We start from the raw sequence: 15,179 nt of genomic DNA, 5'->3' as shown, positions 1-15,179 counted from the left end.
AGTTTGATGAGGTGGGAGAATTTTTCCTTTCTTTTTTTTTTTTCCTTCTTTCTTTCTTAGGATCTACATATCAAAATGAAATAAGGTAAGTTTGATGAGGTGGGAGAATTTTTCCTTTTAACTGAACTCTTTCAGGCTGTCGCAGCAAGGGCCACAGCCGGCAGCAGGCTGTGAACTCTCTTCCCACGATAAACTGGGTGAAAAGAATCAAAATCCTGCAAACGCTGCCTCTCCGATTCAGCAAGCACAGACATCACAAACGGAAAAATACACTCCTCCTGAAGCTGACGGGCAAAGCAAAGACTTAAGAACTGCCTATACCCCTGGCTACCTGCAGGGTGCCGGCGATTGCCCGCGCCGCCACAGGGGGTCACTGCGAGCCCAGCGGCTCTGCCGGGGCTGCCGCGGCGGGGCGGGGGGACCCGGACCTCCCGGCCAGAAGCAGCCTTGCCGCCAGCTAATTGGGATAGATTGGCAGGCAAATTAGCCCGTCCCCCCGGCTCTTTTAAGGGTCGTTAGCGTTCGACTGATAAAAAATTAATTAAATAAATAAGGCTGCCCCGATGATGAGTGTCAACACTTAATCAAGTGATTATCAGACGCACTTGAATACAAAGCTGTTGGTACATTATTGCATCGAGTTGGAAAACCTTAGAAATCATGAGCTGATGGTTATCAGCATTAAGATCCTATTTATCGGCACCAGTGCGGCTGTGACAGACCCGTCAGTGGTGCTATTTGGAGTTATTTTTTCTAAGCTTCTAGGGAGCATTGTAAATTCATACGCTGCCTAGGCTTGCGGGGCTTTTAACTCCCCATCTCTTAATGAGTTTAAAAAACGTTACATCACTTTGCCTCGCGCTTCAGTAGTACCTAGCTTCATAAACGGCCTCTTGTGGGGAAATTTTGTGAAGGCCTGTTGACAGATTTCCATTTATGCAGCATTTTATTGATGCAAAACAAAATAAGGAAATTAGGTAAGCACTACTTTCTCCTGAGGAAATGATGCTAATTATGCCAAACCAGTACCATGCCATGCCATACCAGTAAACGTCCATGTGATTTCTTAGTTTGCGATGTTGAATTGATCATTTTACCAAGTGCAGCTATATAAATAGAGCAGGACTAAATCAGCAGGGAATGGGAGGCCAAAAGCAGGTACCACTTGTGCATCAGTTTTGCTGTGAACAAAGTGCTACAAAGCCTTTTTGCTTGGATTCTGATTTGGTTCTGCCAAAAGCCTTCTGCAAGGGTCAACCCTGCTAAGGCAAAATCAATTGAACATGCAGGGAAGCATCTGCCCAGCAGTGGGGACTGGTACGGCCAGGTCCGTGTCCGTCCCAGGACCCTGCCTTGCTGATGCAGGTCTGCACAGTGCTTTCTTTCAGATGAGATGAACAAGTCCTGAACAGGGCATAACGTTACTTTCTCCCTATTTCTTTGAATCTGGTCTGGGCAAATACAATTATATCTTCATGACAGAATGTGTGTTTTTAGATCTCAGTACAGTAAAGCTCCTATTTTCCCATTAACTGTAAACACGAGTTGTCGTACTGACTTCATAAACATTGCTTACACTCTGAAAGTTAAGCAAACACTTAAGCAAATACTTAAGCACTGGGATGAGTCCAGGCTCTACTGCTTAGCTTGGACTTAGAAACTCAGTGTTGACAGTTCTGCAAAGTTTTAGCATGTGTAAAAATGACACTGAAATCACAGGAATTATTTATAATCACTTACAGATTTTGTAGATTCAGTATTTTTTTTTCTTGGATGGAACCTACCTGCGGTAAAAAGAATAGTGGTTGTCCAGATTTTGGAAGCTGCATTGTAGTAGTAGCAAAGAAGTAGTGAGACCAAAGATATATTGTTTTGCTTCCCACATTCATTTTTAACTTGGCTGGCTATCTTTCTGTACCTCCCACACTTTTTTGTAGCTGCTTTCAATTTGGCTACTACACTGACTTTGCTGAGATCTAAGGATCGGATACAATCGACAGTACAGTATCATGTAACATGTGGAGGTGGTATTCCTAAACAATTGCTCTTGTCTTCTAGCAACCATGACAGGTTTCTTAGTGGTACCTAACATGTTAACCTCCTAAAAAAGCCACGTAGTCATAGCTGGCTTGTCAGATTTACATGTGCATGAGTAATGCTCATCTGAAGCCTGCAAAGTAATTTCTACTAAACATAAAAAAGTAAATGCAGTGGTTTCCACAAATATTGCTAACCGAGAATATTTCCCCCTTCCCCTACAAATCCCTGGGTTGTCATAGCGCTGCTGTCAATTTGTGCTTGCCTCACCAGAAACCTAGGCAAAGATGGACCTGGGACCATCCCAGAGGGGAGTCCATGGTAGGAAGAGATGAATAGTAGTATCCCTTCTAGCATAAGAACTTTGAGTAAAAAGGCACTCTTTTCTCACTGTGCAGCTATTCAGGTCACCGTTCTGCAAGTTCAGAGATGTGTAACTTTAACCAAGACAGTTCTGTCAGCTTCACTGTGGCTACTCTCACTTGTAAAGTCCATTTCAAAGTGAAAGATTAACTTTGGAGTGTACAGATGAATCACTTGGGAGCTAACTGTGGTGATGTGAGATAACCTGCTTTGTTTTTGCAATTGGGGGGGGGGCGGTGCTCAAATCACAAAAATTATGAGCTGTCATAGTGACCTAGCTGGTGTTCCATTATTGGGCCACTGAATATCCTGTAATTCAGAATTAGAGATCAAAAATAATTTCCTACAAAACCTATGATCTGTAATAGAGTCTTCACTCTTTGAAGATTGCTCACTTTATTTTCCTGCTTTCTGATTATGCAGCTGATGGAAACTTCCTAAATATAATTTCACGGGTAATACTTATATGGGACATGATTTGTACTAACTAATTACTTGGAAGGCCCAGATATGTTTTGCACCTATTTTTTCATAAGTAAGACATATAATTTTTTCTCTGTAGCCTACTACCTAAGAGTTCTCATATCATAATGAAGTTCTAATGACAGGCCTTTTTATTTTTAGAAAAGTTTCATCTGAGAAGAAAAAAGACGGCGATTTGGAAAACAGGCAAAGGCATGGTAGTGAAAATCAGGGATACATTCCAGAGGAACTGTGGAACACAGAAAAAATCCCAAGTGAGTCTATGCTGGTGATTCACATATTGTCAAACTGCTTCTCAGCATTGGCATTTTGGACAACATGTCAAGCAATTACATTACAAGATTTCACAATACTTTGTGAAGGACTTGTGCTTGGCCTGAACCTCTTCAGAACATTTTGGATTTTCTAGAGTATGGCCCTTCAAAAGTATTGAGAAAACATCAAAGTTCTTTGCGGTGGAACTTAGTTTTAGTCCTGGGCTGTTTTTTTAAATGCCCAACTATCTTCTGGGGCCAGAGGTGGGAAAACTGGATCCCCATACGACAGTCAATTTAGGAAATATTTTGCAGTTGCTCTGTAAAAACAAAAAAATCCACCACCACCACGAAAAAAGAACAAAAAAAAAAGACGGAAAGAATAAAAGGCAGTTAGTGAACTACTATTTTACTGATAAATGCCTAAGGCATTATAAATTCTAGTCCTTAAGCACAAAGACTCTTCAAAAGCAAATGTAAATCCCCACCAAATAGTTACCCACCACTTGCATTTATAACCACATTATTATCAAAACGTTTAATCAAATACTTAATGACATAAAATTATTGTGCAGAGTCTATAATCCAGGCATACATCCTTTTCTCTCTAACGAATAAATTGTGAAGAAATAAGTGCAGTGGAAAGATTTCGAGAGCATGTGGTGTTGTAAAATGTAGGAGTTAGTTATAAAAAATATAAGGAAAACTAAGTAAACCTGGACAAATTGATTCTACTGGGTCCTAGATGGGGTCCTTTAATATTTGTTAGTGTGTTGGGTTGATCTTGGCCGGCCACAAAGTGCTCACCAAGTCACTCTATCACTCCCCCTTCTCAACAGGACAGGGGAAGAAAATAAGATGGAAAAGCTCATGTGTCAAGATAAGGAGGGGGAGATCACTCATCAATTACTGTCACGGGCAAAGCAGACTCTACTTGGGGAAGATTAATTTGTTGCCAGTTAATAACAGAGTAGGATAGTGAGAAAGAAAAACAAAACTAAAACCACCTCCCTCACCCCCACTTCTTCCAACACTCAACTTCCCTCCTAACTCATCTACCTCCTCCCCACAACCAACAGAGGGGGACGGGGAATGGGGGCTGTGGTCAGTCCATAACACATCATCTCTGCCGCTCGTTCCTCCTCACACTCTTCCCCTGCTCCAATGTGGGTTCTTCCCACAGGCTGCAGTTCTTCACGAACTGCTCCAGCATGGGTCCTTTCCATGGTACAGTCCTTCAGGAATGGAGTGCTCTGCTGTGGGTCCCCCACAAGGTCACAGCTCCTGCCAGAAAACCTGCTCCTGCATGGGCTCCTCTCCATGGGGCCACAGCTCATGCCAGGAGCCTGCTCCAGTGTGGGCTCTCCACAGGCTTTAGCTTCTCTCAAGGCACATCCATCGGCTGTGGCATGGAGTCCTCCACGGGCTGCAGGTGGATATCTGCTCCACAGTGGTCCTCCACGGGCTGCAGGGAGACAACCTGGACCACCATGGTCTTCTCCACAGGCTGTGGGGGAATGTCTGCTCTGGCACCTGGAGCACGTCCTTACCTCCCTTCCTCTCTGGCCTTGGTGTCTGCGGGGATGTTTCTCTCACATTTTCTCAGTCCTCTTTCCCAGTTCCTGTTGTGCAGTGTTTTTTACCCTTTCTTAAACACATTATCACAGAGGTGCCACCAGTGTTGCTGATGGGCTCAGCTTTGGCCAGCAGCAGGACCATCTTGGAGCCAACTGGAACTGGCTGTGTCCGACATGGGGACAGCTCCTGGTGTCTTCTCACAGAAGTCACCCCTGCAAGCTCCCCCCCACTACAAAAACTGTGCCATGTTCGCCCAACAAGTTAGCTAGAGTTTGGCTCACAACATTAAATCATATTTAGCTGTTTTCCTGAATGGCTTGTGTTTCATGCCATGGTGGACACCGAATAACAGTAATCTTGTATATTCTTGTTACAGGAATTGCCTCTCTTCCCCCAATGTCTTCAAAGTTCACTGTGCCTGCTGCAGATTTACATACCAGTTCTGTATCAAAGGTAATTGTAATACTGATATCTTGACCTTTTTTTTTTCACACAGTGTGTATCGTACTCTATCCAAACATAGATTTTGGGTGGAGGTAGACATTTATATGTCAATTACAGCTGTACTCGGGTAAGTGGAATGTCCCTTCAGCATTCCTGAATATTTGATTTATAAGGATAAGTGCCCTGGGTGTTAGCCTTGGATTTAGATTGATTTTTTGGAGGGGATGGGAGGTGAGGGAGAAACAACCACCTCTGATATTTGGAAGAAATGTCTAATAAAGCTTCTGTCACATCTGTTCCCCTGAGCACCCTGCTACATCTTCCCCTCCACCTCCCAGGCTAAAGTTACAAAGTCACAGACTTCCCCTCATAGAATCATAGAATATCTCAGGTTGGAAGGGAACCATAAGGCTCACCAAGTCCAACTCCTTGCTCCTTGCAGGACTACCTAAAACTAAACCATATGACTAAGAGCATCATCCAGACACTCCTTGAACTCTGACAGGTGCTCAGTCAGTGTCTACTCTGTCCTCTCCATTGCTTTTCATATCTTTCCTCCTCCAAATGTCAGCTAGGCCTTTCTGCTGGCCAGCAGGATGGGTAGCCCTGGCTGGGACAGACTTCCCATAGGTAAAGCCAATTGTCTGTTCATCGTTGCTGGGATTAAAATGTCTCCTCCTCTCTCTCCACAAGCCCACTTATTACTATTAATTAATTCTTTCAGCCTTGCCAGCCAGAGTAACTCTGGTTTGGCTTTTGAGAATTCACCTCTGTGTATAATATGCATTAAACCATTATAATGTGGAGGTTTGCTTTGCTCTGGGCATGTAATAATTCTGGACAGCTGTTATATAGGTGCCTTTGCCAAAGTGGAGGTCTGCAATGTTTTTATTGTTCTCCCCAGTTGCTAGACTGGTGGAGATGTGGATATAAGATGGAGGCACTGTTGAAGGTAAGGTTTGAGGTTCCTTTGCAAACAAAATCCAGTGCAGATACAGTAAATAAATGTGCATTTTCTCTGTATCATTTCTTGATTGTACTTTCCAATTACACTTCCACATTGTAGAAGTTGCTTCAGCCAGGAACTTTACACTGATCTTAGAGACCTTTGGTATCTCAGCAGTAAATGATGGAAGGGAAAGCATGCAGCCAACACCCAGTCCACCCTAGATCTTTGTCCCCTTTCCACGTGGCTAACGAATAAAGAAGTAGGGCTCAGTGTTTATTCCTCTACTTGTTCCATTCTCAGTCACCTCCATTCTGAAGGGTGGGGCTGGGCTCTCTTAGCTTCTAGCACAACAGCAATGTGGATCTTTGTGCCATGTATTTGTAAAATAAATTTACCACCTCCATGATGGTTTTTGCCAATATTCTCCTGGGAAAGTGGCCGTGATGTGGTACCAAGTTCACTTCTTAACACAGTGATAACTCATTCATTTTTGAAGAGCTGTTTCAACAAGTACAATGCAGAAATCTGTCTTGGGATGACATTGCATATAAATCATAGCAGAGTGTGTCTAGTTCTTTTGGCACACAATGAAATTTAGGAAGTACTCCATCAATGATTAAAACAATGATCAAAATAATAACAGTAAAAGTAATAGCAATGATACTGATGTATTTGTGGCTGGTAGTTATTATGTTTGACATTAATTACTTGTCAAACAAAATATTCTTAAAGCAAAGCTGAAAAGCATGTACAAAACAGCTGAGGATTCAGTGTGGATCTATAAGCCTGAGCAAAAGTTTCAGACAGTGTTTGATATGCTTATGAACAGGATTATAAGGCAATGTCTATGTTCACATGCACAAGGCACGTGGCACATTATGGTCTAAGAAGCAAAAGACCTTGTGCTGAGGACCCCGCATCCACCCTACACACATTTCAGTGGGAGGCAATAACTTCAGTTAGCTGTAGCTGTTTCCCAGTGACTGGGTGCTCATTGATGGTTGATGTGCACTGGTTGTGTGCTGGGGGGGGCATTAAGCCATTTGGTGTCGTCTGAAAGGTGTCCAGTTTGTGTGCTCTCAGACAGCTCCACAGTGAGAACGATAGTGTTGTGAGTGGGGACCATCAGGAGACTGGGTTCACAAGCATTGGGTTCATGCTCCTCATTCGAACTGAAACACGAATGTAGGTGCAGCCCTTCATGTCAAATGCTAGATTAGATGGCCTAGGAGGTCCCTTGCAGCCCAGTGGCTAGGGAAACATTGAAATCCATCACAAGCACACAGCATAAAGTTGAACCATTTCTGTTAAACCAGTTGTCCCTGGACAATATCTGGTACAAGTCTGTTACAGTGGCTTCTAGCTGCATCAGTAACTGCACACACATTTTTGAAAAATATGAAGAGATAATCTAGAGGTGAAAATTATTTATAACTGTTTTCCATATGTTGGAGGAATATTTAGCAATCTAAAAATGGCTTGTGAAGACAAACTATTTCTCAGTTTGAACAGGGCTTTTCAGTATATTGTGATGGCCCCATCTTGTATATGCAGGAGCTGATAGAGGTTGATGAAGGTTTACCTTAAATTGTGGATTTTGCAGTCTGTGATTTAAATTTATAGCATTATTTACAATCGTAGTAAAACATTTCCCAGACAAAAAAAAGCGTTTTTCTTTTACATTCATAACCTTCCCTGCTAACTGCGTAATAGAGGTTTTCTGACAAAAAGTGTTACTGGATGCATTCCAATAAAGTTCAATCACCACTGTTGCCAATAGATTGCATAATAAACATTGTGGTGCTCTTTCGTTATATTTCTTGTCAAGTAGAAGAAAACAGATGGCAAGCCATTTAACTATTTGCTGATTAGAGCCGAATCAAACACTTTCTTCAGAAAACACCTGCCTTCCTGTCACTGAATTTTCTAAGCACAGCAAGTTGTGTTTCTCAGTTGTCTTTCCCTGCCTGGATACTTGAAACATTCCCAAAGGTTTTTCATCTTTATTTTTCTGGACTTTTAAATGAGAAATAGGGGGTAAAAAAAACAGGAGAAAGAGAAGTTATCCGTAGTGAAGGAGGTCATAAAGTGGTGGACTTCAGCAAATTGCCTCTCTCTCCCTGGATAATCCAGAAAAATAAGCAAACATCCTTGCAGTGCTTTTATGGAGGTCAAGAAGAAGGAGTGAAGAACCCAAGTCCTCCCTCAGGAGCAGGGTGGGGAAGGAACGAGGAGCCCATCTACTGATGGGAAGAGTCACAGAGACTGGAGAACTAAAGCCTTGTCTCTCCACCACTGCAAGGTGAAAGAAGCTAAGATTTCTGTGATTGACTTCCTTGTCACCTTATGGGATCAGAATTAACCACAGCAACAAGGCCAGAAAATAGGTCCATATGGGCAAAGTTTGAACAGAAAGTTTTAAAATTAAAAGAAGCTCATGGATGTGGGGATGAGATGAAAAGCAGGGCAATTGCAGTGAATGAAGATTTTTCAAGTTAGCATTTTGACTGCACAGCCCACTCCCACTCCCAAGAGAAAACTAGATGGAAAGTTTCAGCACAGGTCAGAGGCATTAGGGAATCTCCCCGTGTCTCTGAAGGTATCAGCTTCAAATTTGATTGCTTCTGTTCCATATGTAAAAAGTTACAATTTTAAATGTTTGAGAGATTAAGGGAGACTTTGTATCACAGGTTTTGTTTCCTCAGAAGTCCTTGCCCATGGACCCAACCAGGTACAAAGCCTGAAATACCTGGTGGGTCTCATTGCAAAAGGTGACAACAGAAAATCACTTAGGTCAGCTATTGGCCATTCAAACTCTTTGAATCAGAAACTAATGCAAAACGTTCACAGAAGATAAATGTTGCCCAGCAATTGCACTGATCAATTCACAACATGAACAAAAGATTTGGCAAATCATCTCAGGGAAAAGTAACACCTCAGCGAAGAAGAAGGGGGGAAACAAAGGTGGGCGAGACATTTAAAAAATGATGAATATTGAACTAAATTATTGAGCTAAGGAAAAAAACTACCAGCCAGTGGAAGAGGAAGCCAGGAGCATCAGTCAGGGGTGCTGGAAGGTCTTCATTCTGATTACATTAGCCAAGAAAAGGTCAAATGGAGAGTACAGTTACAGGCTTCTGTTTAATTGCATATTTTGTTATTGTCAGCGATGGGAGGAGAGTGATCCTTGCTCCTAGGCTGAGCTGCAGGCCACATGGGTGTTAGGGACCAAGGTCCCATCTCATGCCCTGACCCATTGCTCAAACTTCCTTCCAGAACCCAAGTACAATGAGGAGAATCCCTTACCTTGGCTCTAGCAGATTTTGGGGCAGTCCCACAGACAGTTTAGCCTGAACAAGGGCCATAAGGCCAGTTCTGCCAGGTCCTCAGTGCCACCTCCAAGGAACTGCATTTTTTCAAGTCCAACTGCTACAAAAGGAGCTCTAAGGACTCAGCATTTTGCGGGACTGGACAGTCTCCTACACAAGCTTCATAATTAGTCCATTTAATACGCCATAAATGTCTCAATGATAAATCAGAAGACCATTTCATAAGAGGGAGTGAGTGCTCATTTATAGGGGGCCAGATTCATCCCTGGTGTAATTCAGCTGACTTCAGCACAGCTACAGGAGGCTTGCACTTGCCACCACAGCCACACTCCTCCTCTCCAATCCAGAGTGAGTCATGGCTCCATTAATGGGGAAGGATCTATTTTTCTTCTTAACTACTCCAAATGACACTCTATAAACTGGAAATATTATTTAGTTGTGGTTGTGGTTTTATACTGGGAAGGAAATGAATGATGAATTGTAGCTCCATTTATTGCACTGTATATAACTGCTTCGACTCTGAGGATTGTTTGAAAAGAAAAATTAAGCTATCAAAATCGAATTAAAAGGTCAATAAAATAGAAATATAAACCAATGACAGCGAATAATTTTACCCCTACTGATGAAATGTACTATAGAGTATGTCATGTTATGATATTCATTGGTCAGCGTATCTTCATTAAGAGAGAAATAAATATTGATGATACAGATACAGAAAAGGCAGGTGCAGTTTACAGCATAATTTTCCCAAGTGTCTGTGGAAGAAGGGGAAGAGTGAAGTTATGTGGGTGGGATTAACCCACGAAGAAATGAGAAGGAATTTCCAGACTGTATGTCTATTGGTGGACAGGGAAATGTGCTGAGTGTACGAAAAGTTGACAGGATGGAACTGGTGTGCTATTTGAAGCAGCAGTGTATCTGAATTATTTTAGGGTATCCAGAACTTTTGGGTGGGTGTTTTCCTGTAAATGAAGTGAATTTGGAATGAGAATTAAAAACTGAGGGCAGTTTTTTCTGAAATAACCTTCAGAAACAAGAAGCTGTGTCTCCCTGATTTTTTCTTCTAACAGTTAGCCAAATGTGTGATGCATGCAGACACATTTGGAAGTACTCCTACCACATTAATTTCAGCAATTTGTTCTAATGCAGTTAGACTTGGGGTTTTTTTTGGCTGGCTAATAGCAGGCAAAGCCTTCAGTTTATCATACATTTCCACAGCGTCAGTGTCTGAGGAGCTGCCATCTGTCAAATCAATTTAAAGATCAGAGCCCTGTTTCATAATGCCAGATGTGTGTTCATCATTCATATCACTGATGTCATATGGGTTGCAGAAATGACTACAACATGCTTGTAATAGCAGAAGTCCTTCTTTCATTGACTGAAGATCACTATTCAAAACATCAGTGAAGGATTCAACTCTGAAATCAGCTGATACACACACTCATTTTACCTTCTGATTCATCTGTGTATTGCTAGCTCTCTTTTTGTCTGGCTGAAGAGCTGGAAGAGCTGGAAAGATTTGGACATGTGTTTCCCCAACCAAACCAACAAACTATGCAAAGCTTTTCCCAGTATACTAGTCCCTCTATAGTAATCCCTATTAAAAGGCATCCAGGGCAGATGATAAGTCAACAGGCAGGCTTTGAAACATGTGACTGTCAAATATCCATGGTTAACTAGATGCCAAGCTGACAGTACAAAGAGATTTAAAACTAGGTAAAAGAAATGCTGACGATATTCCACACTTACTGGTAGAGGGGATCACTTAGAAACTCAGTCCTGTAATGTTGGGCTGTGCAGCGAACCACTAGAGCTGTCTTTTTTCCATTCAATGTGTAGGATGTAATGAATAATGAAACCATTTTTTCTCAGACTAGGACTGACAGGACTAGTAGAGTGCTGAATTAATCTGAAAAAGAAACTTTGAAATCAAAACCAAGCAGAGTCTCTAGCAGCTGTAGCATATCAGGGTCTAAATATGAAATGGTTATTGTGGTCCTGCTTCTCTGCATTTTGTATTTGTAGTGTGTTGTATGAGATCTTCTATAGCATCAGAAAATGAGTTTTAGGTCACTGATCAGCAGCCAGCAGCCTCCATTTCAGTGAAGTTATATCCAGTGAACTGCAATCTCAATGAGGCTATGCTACTTAGGGAAAGATCCACAGAAAATGGGCCAGTACACAGCATGAGTTGATGGAAATTCATGAAATTATACATTAATTGATATCAGAGCACAGTGAGAATAAAATATAAGTAACCCAGGGCATTTGCTCTAAAGCAAATAACTATGAAAGATGCAGCAGGGCAGAGGCAAACCATTGGGGGCACAGTCCCCACCCCAGGAGCAAACTTGCTGCTCGGTTCCTCCTTTGGTGGTGAGGAGAAATGGCACGACAAGGCAGGGGCTGGATGGCTCATTCCTGAAGATGAGATTTTTAAAGCAAAAGAGGCATGCTTGGGTTACATTTTCCCCAGTGCTGTAAGGGAAGAATAGGGCAGTCTGGATCCAGCTGGTGCAAGTCCTCTGGCTCCCTCCTATTCAAAATCACATGCAACCCAAAATCTTCGGTAGTATTGCCTACTAATGGCCATAAACACTGCCTCTTTCAACAACATTACTTGATGAACTTTCTGATTAATGTTTTCTTTCCTTTAGTAAATCTGGCTGCAATACAGTATTTTTGCGCAACAAATTCTGGGAAATATTCCCACCCCGGTATTTTGCTTAACATGGGATTCAAATAAGGACCTATTTCAGGAAGTTTCAGAGACAGTGTTCAATGAGGTGTCCTTGGACCCCATCTGAAACTTTGTGGTTACTACTGGTAACTCAGTATGCTAACTAGTTCAGTATACTTTATACTCAAAGGACAGTCCACAGTATCTGGGAATGCTTGCTTTCCACAAACATAACACTTGTCTTCAGCTTTTTTCAGATTTTTTTTTTTTTCATTCTACTTGTAAATTGGTTATTTCTGGGGGGAGCAGTAGTAGAGAGCTTCTCAAAACCTCTCTTCTAATGAGAAAGCCTGCCATAACAGACCTGTAATTGAATGATCAGGAAATGCCAAATAACTGTTCTGCCATAAATGGAGCAAATCTCATCATATATTAATCTCCAGGGTAACACAGGCCAGAGGAAACTTCTGATGTGCTCTGGAAATGAATGAGCGATGTCTCCGTTTAGCACCAGTAAGGTCTTCGGGCTGAACTGCAAGAAATTAAGTGCATCAGAGAGATCTTGGATAAGGTCTCTTGAGCAGAGACAGGCAATCCTGTTACTTCCCAGAGCACCTCTCCTCTCTGCAAAAATAAACAGTAAAGAAGGGTAAATTTAGAAAACAGCAGTATGTTCTAGCAACAAAAAGGGATGGGGAGGAGGGGGAAGAAAAAGAGTTGTGTTTAAAACAGAAGGCAGCTGTCTTATGAAATGTTTCTAGGATAGTTATATTTATCCCATGGTTTTTCTTGAGGTGCTGGGACTCATTAAATACCAGAGACATGTTGTCCACATTTGTTATCTAACATTTTCCTCTATGGCTTATTCAATAATGTATATGTACCAAATGAATTATTTAAGATGCTTAATACTGGAAGAATACCAAGGCAATACAGACTGTATATGATTAACGCTCCAGAAACAAACCACAAGAAGATTGGTCAATAGTTAGGAACCAGCTTGGGCTTGATAAAAAATTCCACCGGGAAGAACAGTGAAATTTCCATTAATTTCCAAGGGCTTGAGACCAGGTGGGGAAGTTGCAAGGAACAGTAGCCAGCAGATCGCATCTACTTGGAGGCAGATAAAACCAACACTGGGGCTGGCGGCAGCAAACCATTCAACTGTAGTGTTTCATTTAGGAAGCTATGTAAAGATAAATGTTTATACCTTTGGAAGAAATTTTCATTCCTTAGAGCTACTTTGTAATTATCTATGTGAGGTCTCACTACTACATTTAAATATCCAAAGGGTATGTTTCTTGCATGGATTTGAGAATGAATTTTTTTTTGTTTTTTCCTCTGCAATGATATTTTGTAAAAATGCATAAGTAATTAGGACTGGAAATCCACTGCACTGATTTCAAATGAGGATAGGGTTTTCAAAACTGCTGAGCATTTGCCCTGCACTGATCCCACTGGGGTCAGTTTGAAAACAGGCTGCTGTCGATGGAAGTGGAATCATGCCAGTCGTGGGAACTTTAAAAAAAGCCTGCCTTGAATAAACACCGAGATGTTGAGAGCAGTTTTGCAGATACATGAAATACTGACGTGCTTATTGTTGTAATTTCTAACGTATTTGAAAAGCAATGTCAGATGTTAAGTTTTTCTTACAGCTTAATGGGTAGTTTCTTTAAGAGAACCAGAGAAGAAACACCCAATATCATGTTTTGCTTAAAAGAATGCAGACTGCAGAATCCACAAGAAGTTCTCAGACAGCATAAGACCAGTTAATGATTCCCAGAACTGCCATCAGTGTGTTGCATGTGAAGTTTTTGTTTTGTTCTGTTGTTCATCCTTTCCTTTGTATTTAGATTTTGAGTGGGTTGCTAATGATAGAATTCATTTTGGTATAATGCTCTGGGGTGAGGGTTTGGCAGGTAACCTCCTGAGGACCCTTGAGGGACTGCTTTTCTAGGATTTCTTTTAGTTCTATAACTGTTTTTACTCTCCCATAGGTGCGACCTCAAAGACGTACTGATTATCTGATCAGCCCAAAGAAAATCAGAAACGTGACACTTGTTTAGGATGTACTTCTTCAGGAAATTTCTCTGTCAGTTGCATTTTACACGTTTGGATGGCTTCCTGCAACAGAGAAAGGTTAACATCAGTTCTCTCAGTTTAAGATATAAGTTATTTTTCTTTTTTTCCTCATGTAATGAAATAAAATTGCAACCTTTATAAAGTAGCATATGATATCTCAGCAAAATAATGGACATAAATGACAGCCTTAACTTCAGAGACAATGAATTTGATGGGACTCTGCAAGAACAAGAATCCATGCTTTGAGTCCCAAGGAAATCGGCAAAACTCCTATCAGACAGAAATGTTAGGTTATCCACAGCATGATCAAGGACTGGCACTGCAAGAGATGTATTAGTTCAAAATAACTGGTTAATAATAATACTGGTTAATACAATATCTACTGCTTTTTTTTATGTACTTTATGTAAAGCTGATCATCTTGAGCTTATAGATCAACAACGTTTTCCAATTTCTGTTCTGTAATAAAATCAAGGGAAGTTTTCATGTGGGCTGTTTCAAAATTTCTAATAAAACTATCTTTGGATCAGAAATGAATTTTTTTCATTTCAATACATTCTTTTGTTAAAGCTATTTGTCTTAAACCCAGTGTTCCACTTTTAAATAAAAAACCATCACCCATGTGCCAAAAAAATCCTATTTTGATTGAAATGCAAAAATCTTGAGCTGAAAAATGTGGATTTGAAACTCCTGACTTTTAGGAGTTGTTGCTTGAATGCTTTATGTCTCTGTTTTACTTGTGGGCTGAATTTGGCAGCCAAATGACTTGGGTCACAGCAAATGGTGGCTGCTGGTATTCATGCTGGACCCTGTTGTTTCATCAGGGATACAATTGATAATGACCATGGGAAATGCACTTTAGCTAGGCAACCTTGTCAATAGAGCAGATCTGGCACATGGACCCTATATGTACCTTCCCAATCTAAAAATTATGATTTCTAGCTGAAATGTTTTGTCTGAAATTTTGTATTTCATAATAAA

The 15,179-nt window shown here is 41.2% G+C and overlaps 1 protein-coding gene across 1 annotated transcript in view; it reads left to right on the top strand.

Moving 5' to 3' along the window:
• The window catches only part of IGSF5 (immunoglobulin superfamily member 5), a gene marked incomplete at both ends in the record, with an annotated part of 30,012 nt that extends 15,829 nt beyond the window's left edge, over positions 1–14,183 (top strand). Inside the window, 4 exons of the mRNA XM_082303980.1 lie at positions 61–85; positions 3,025–3,137; positions 5,092–5,168; positions 14,115–14,183. Coding sequence (XP_082160106.1) covers positions 61–85; positions 3,025–3,137; positions 5,092–5,168; positions 14,115–14,183 — 284 coding nt within the window. The remainder of the gene's footprint in view (positions 1–60; positions 86–3,024; positions 3,138–5,091; positions 5,169–14,114) is intronic.
• Between the last annotated feature and the right edge of the window lie 996 nt (positions 14,184–15,179).

This window comes from Platalea leucorodia (assembly GCF_965183815.1).
Source record: "Platalea leucorodia genome assembly, chromosome: 2".
Taxonomy (NCBI): domain Eukaryota; kingdom Metazoa; phylum Chordata; class Aves; order Pelecaniformes; family Threskiornithidae; genus Platalea; species Platalea leucorodia.
Note: the sequence above shows the minus strand (reverse complement) of the source record. Positions and strands in the feature narration are given on the sequence as shown.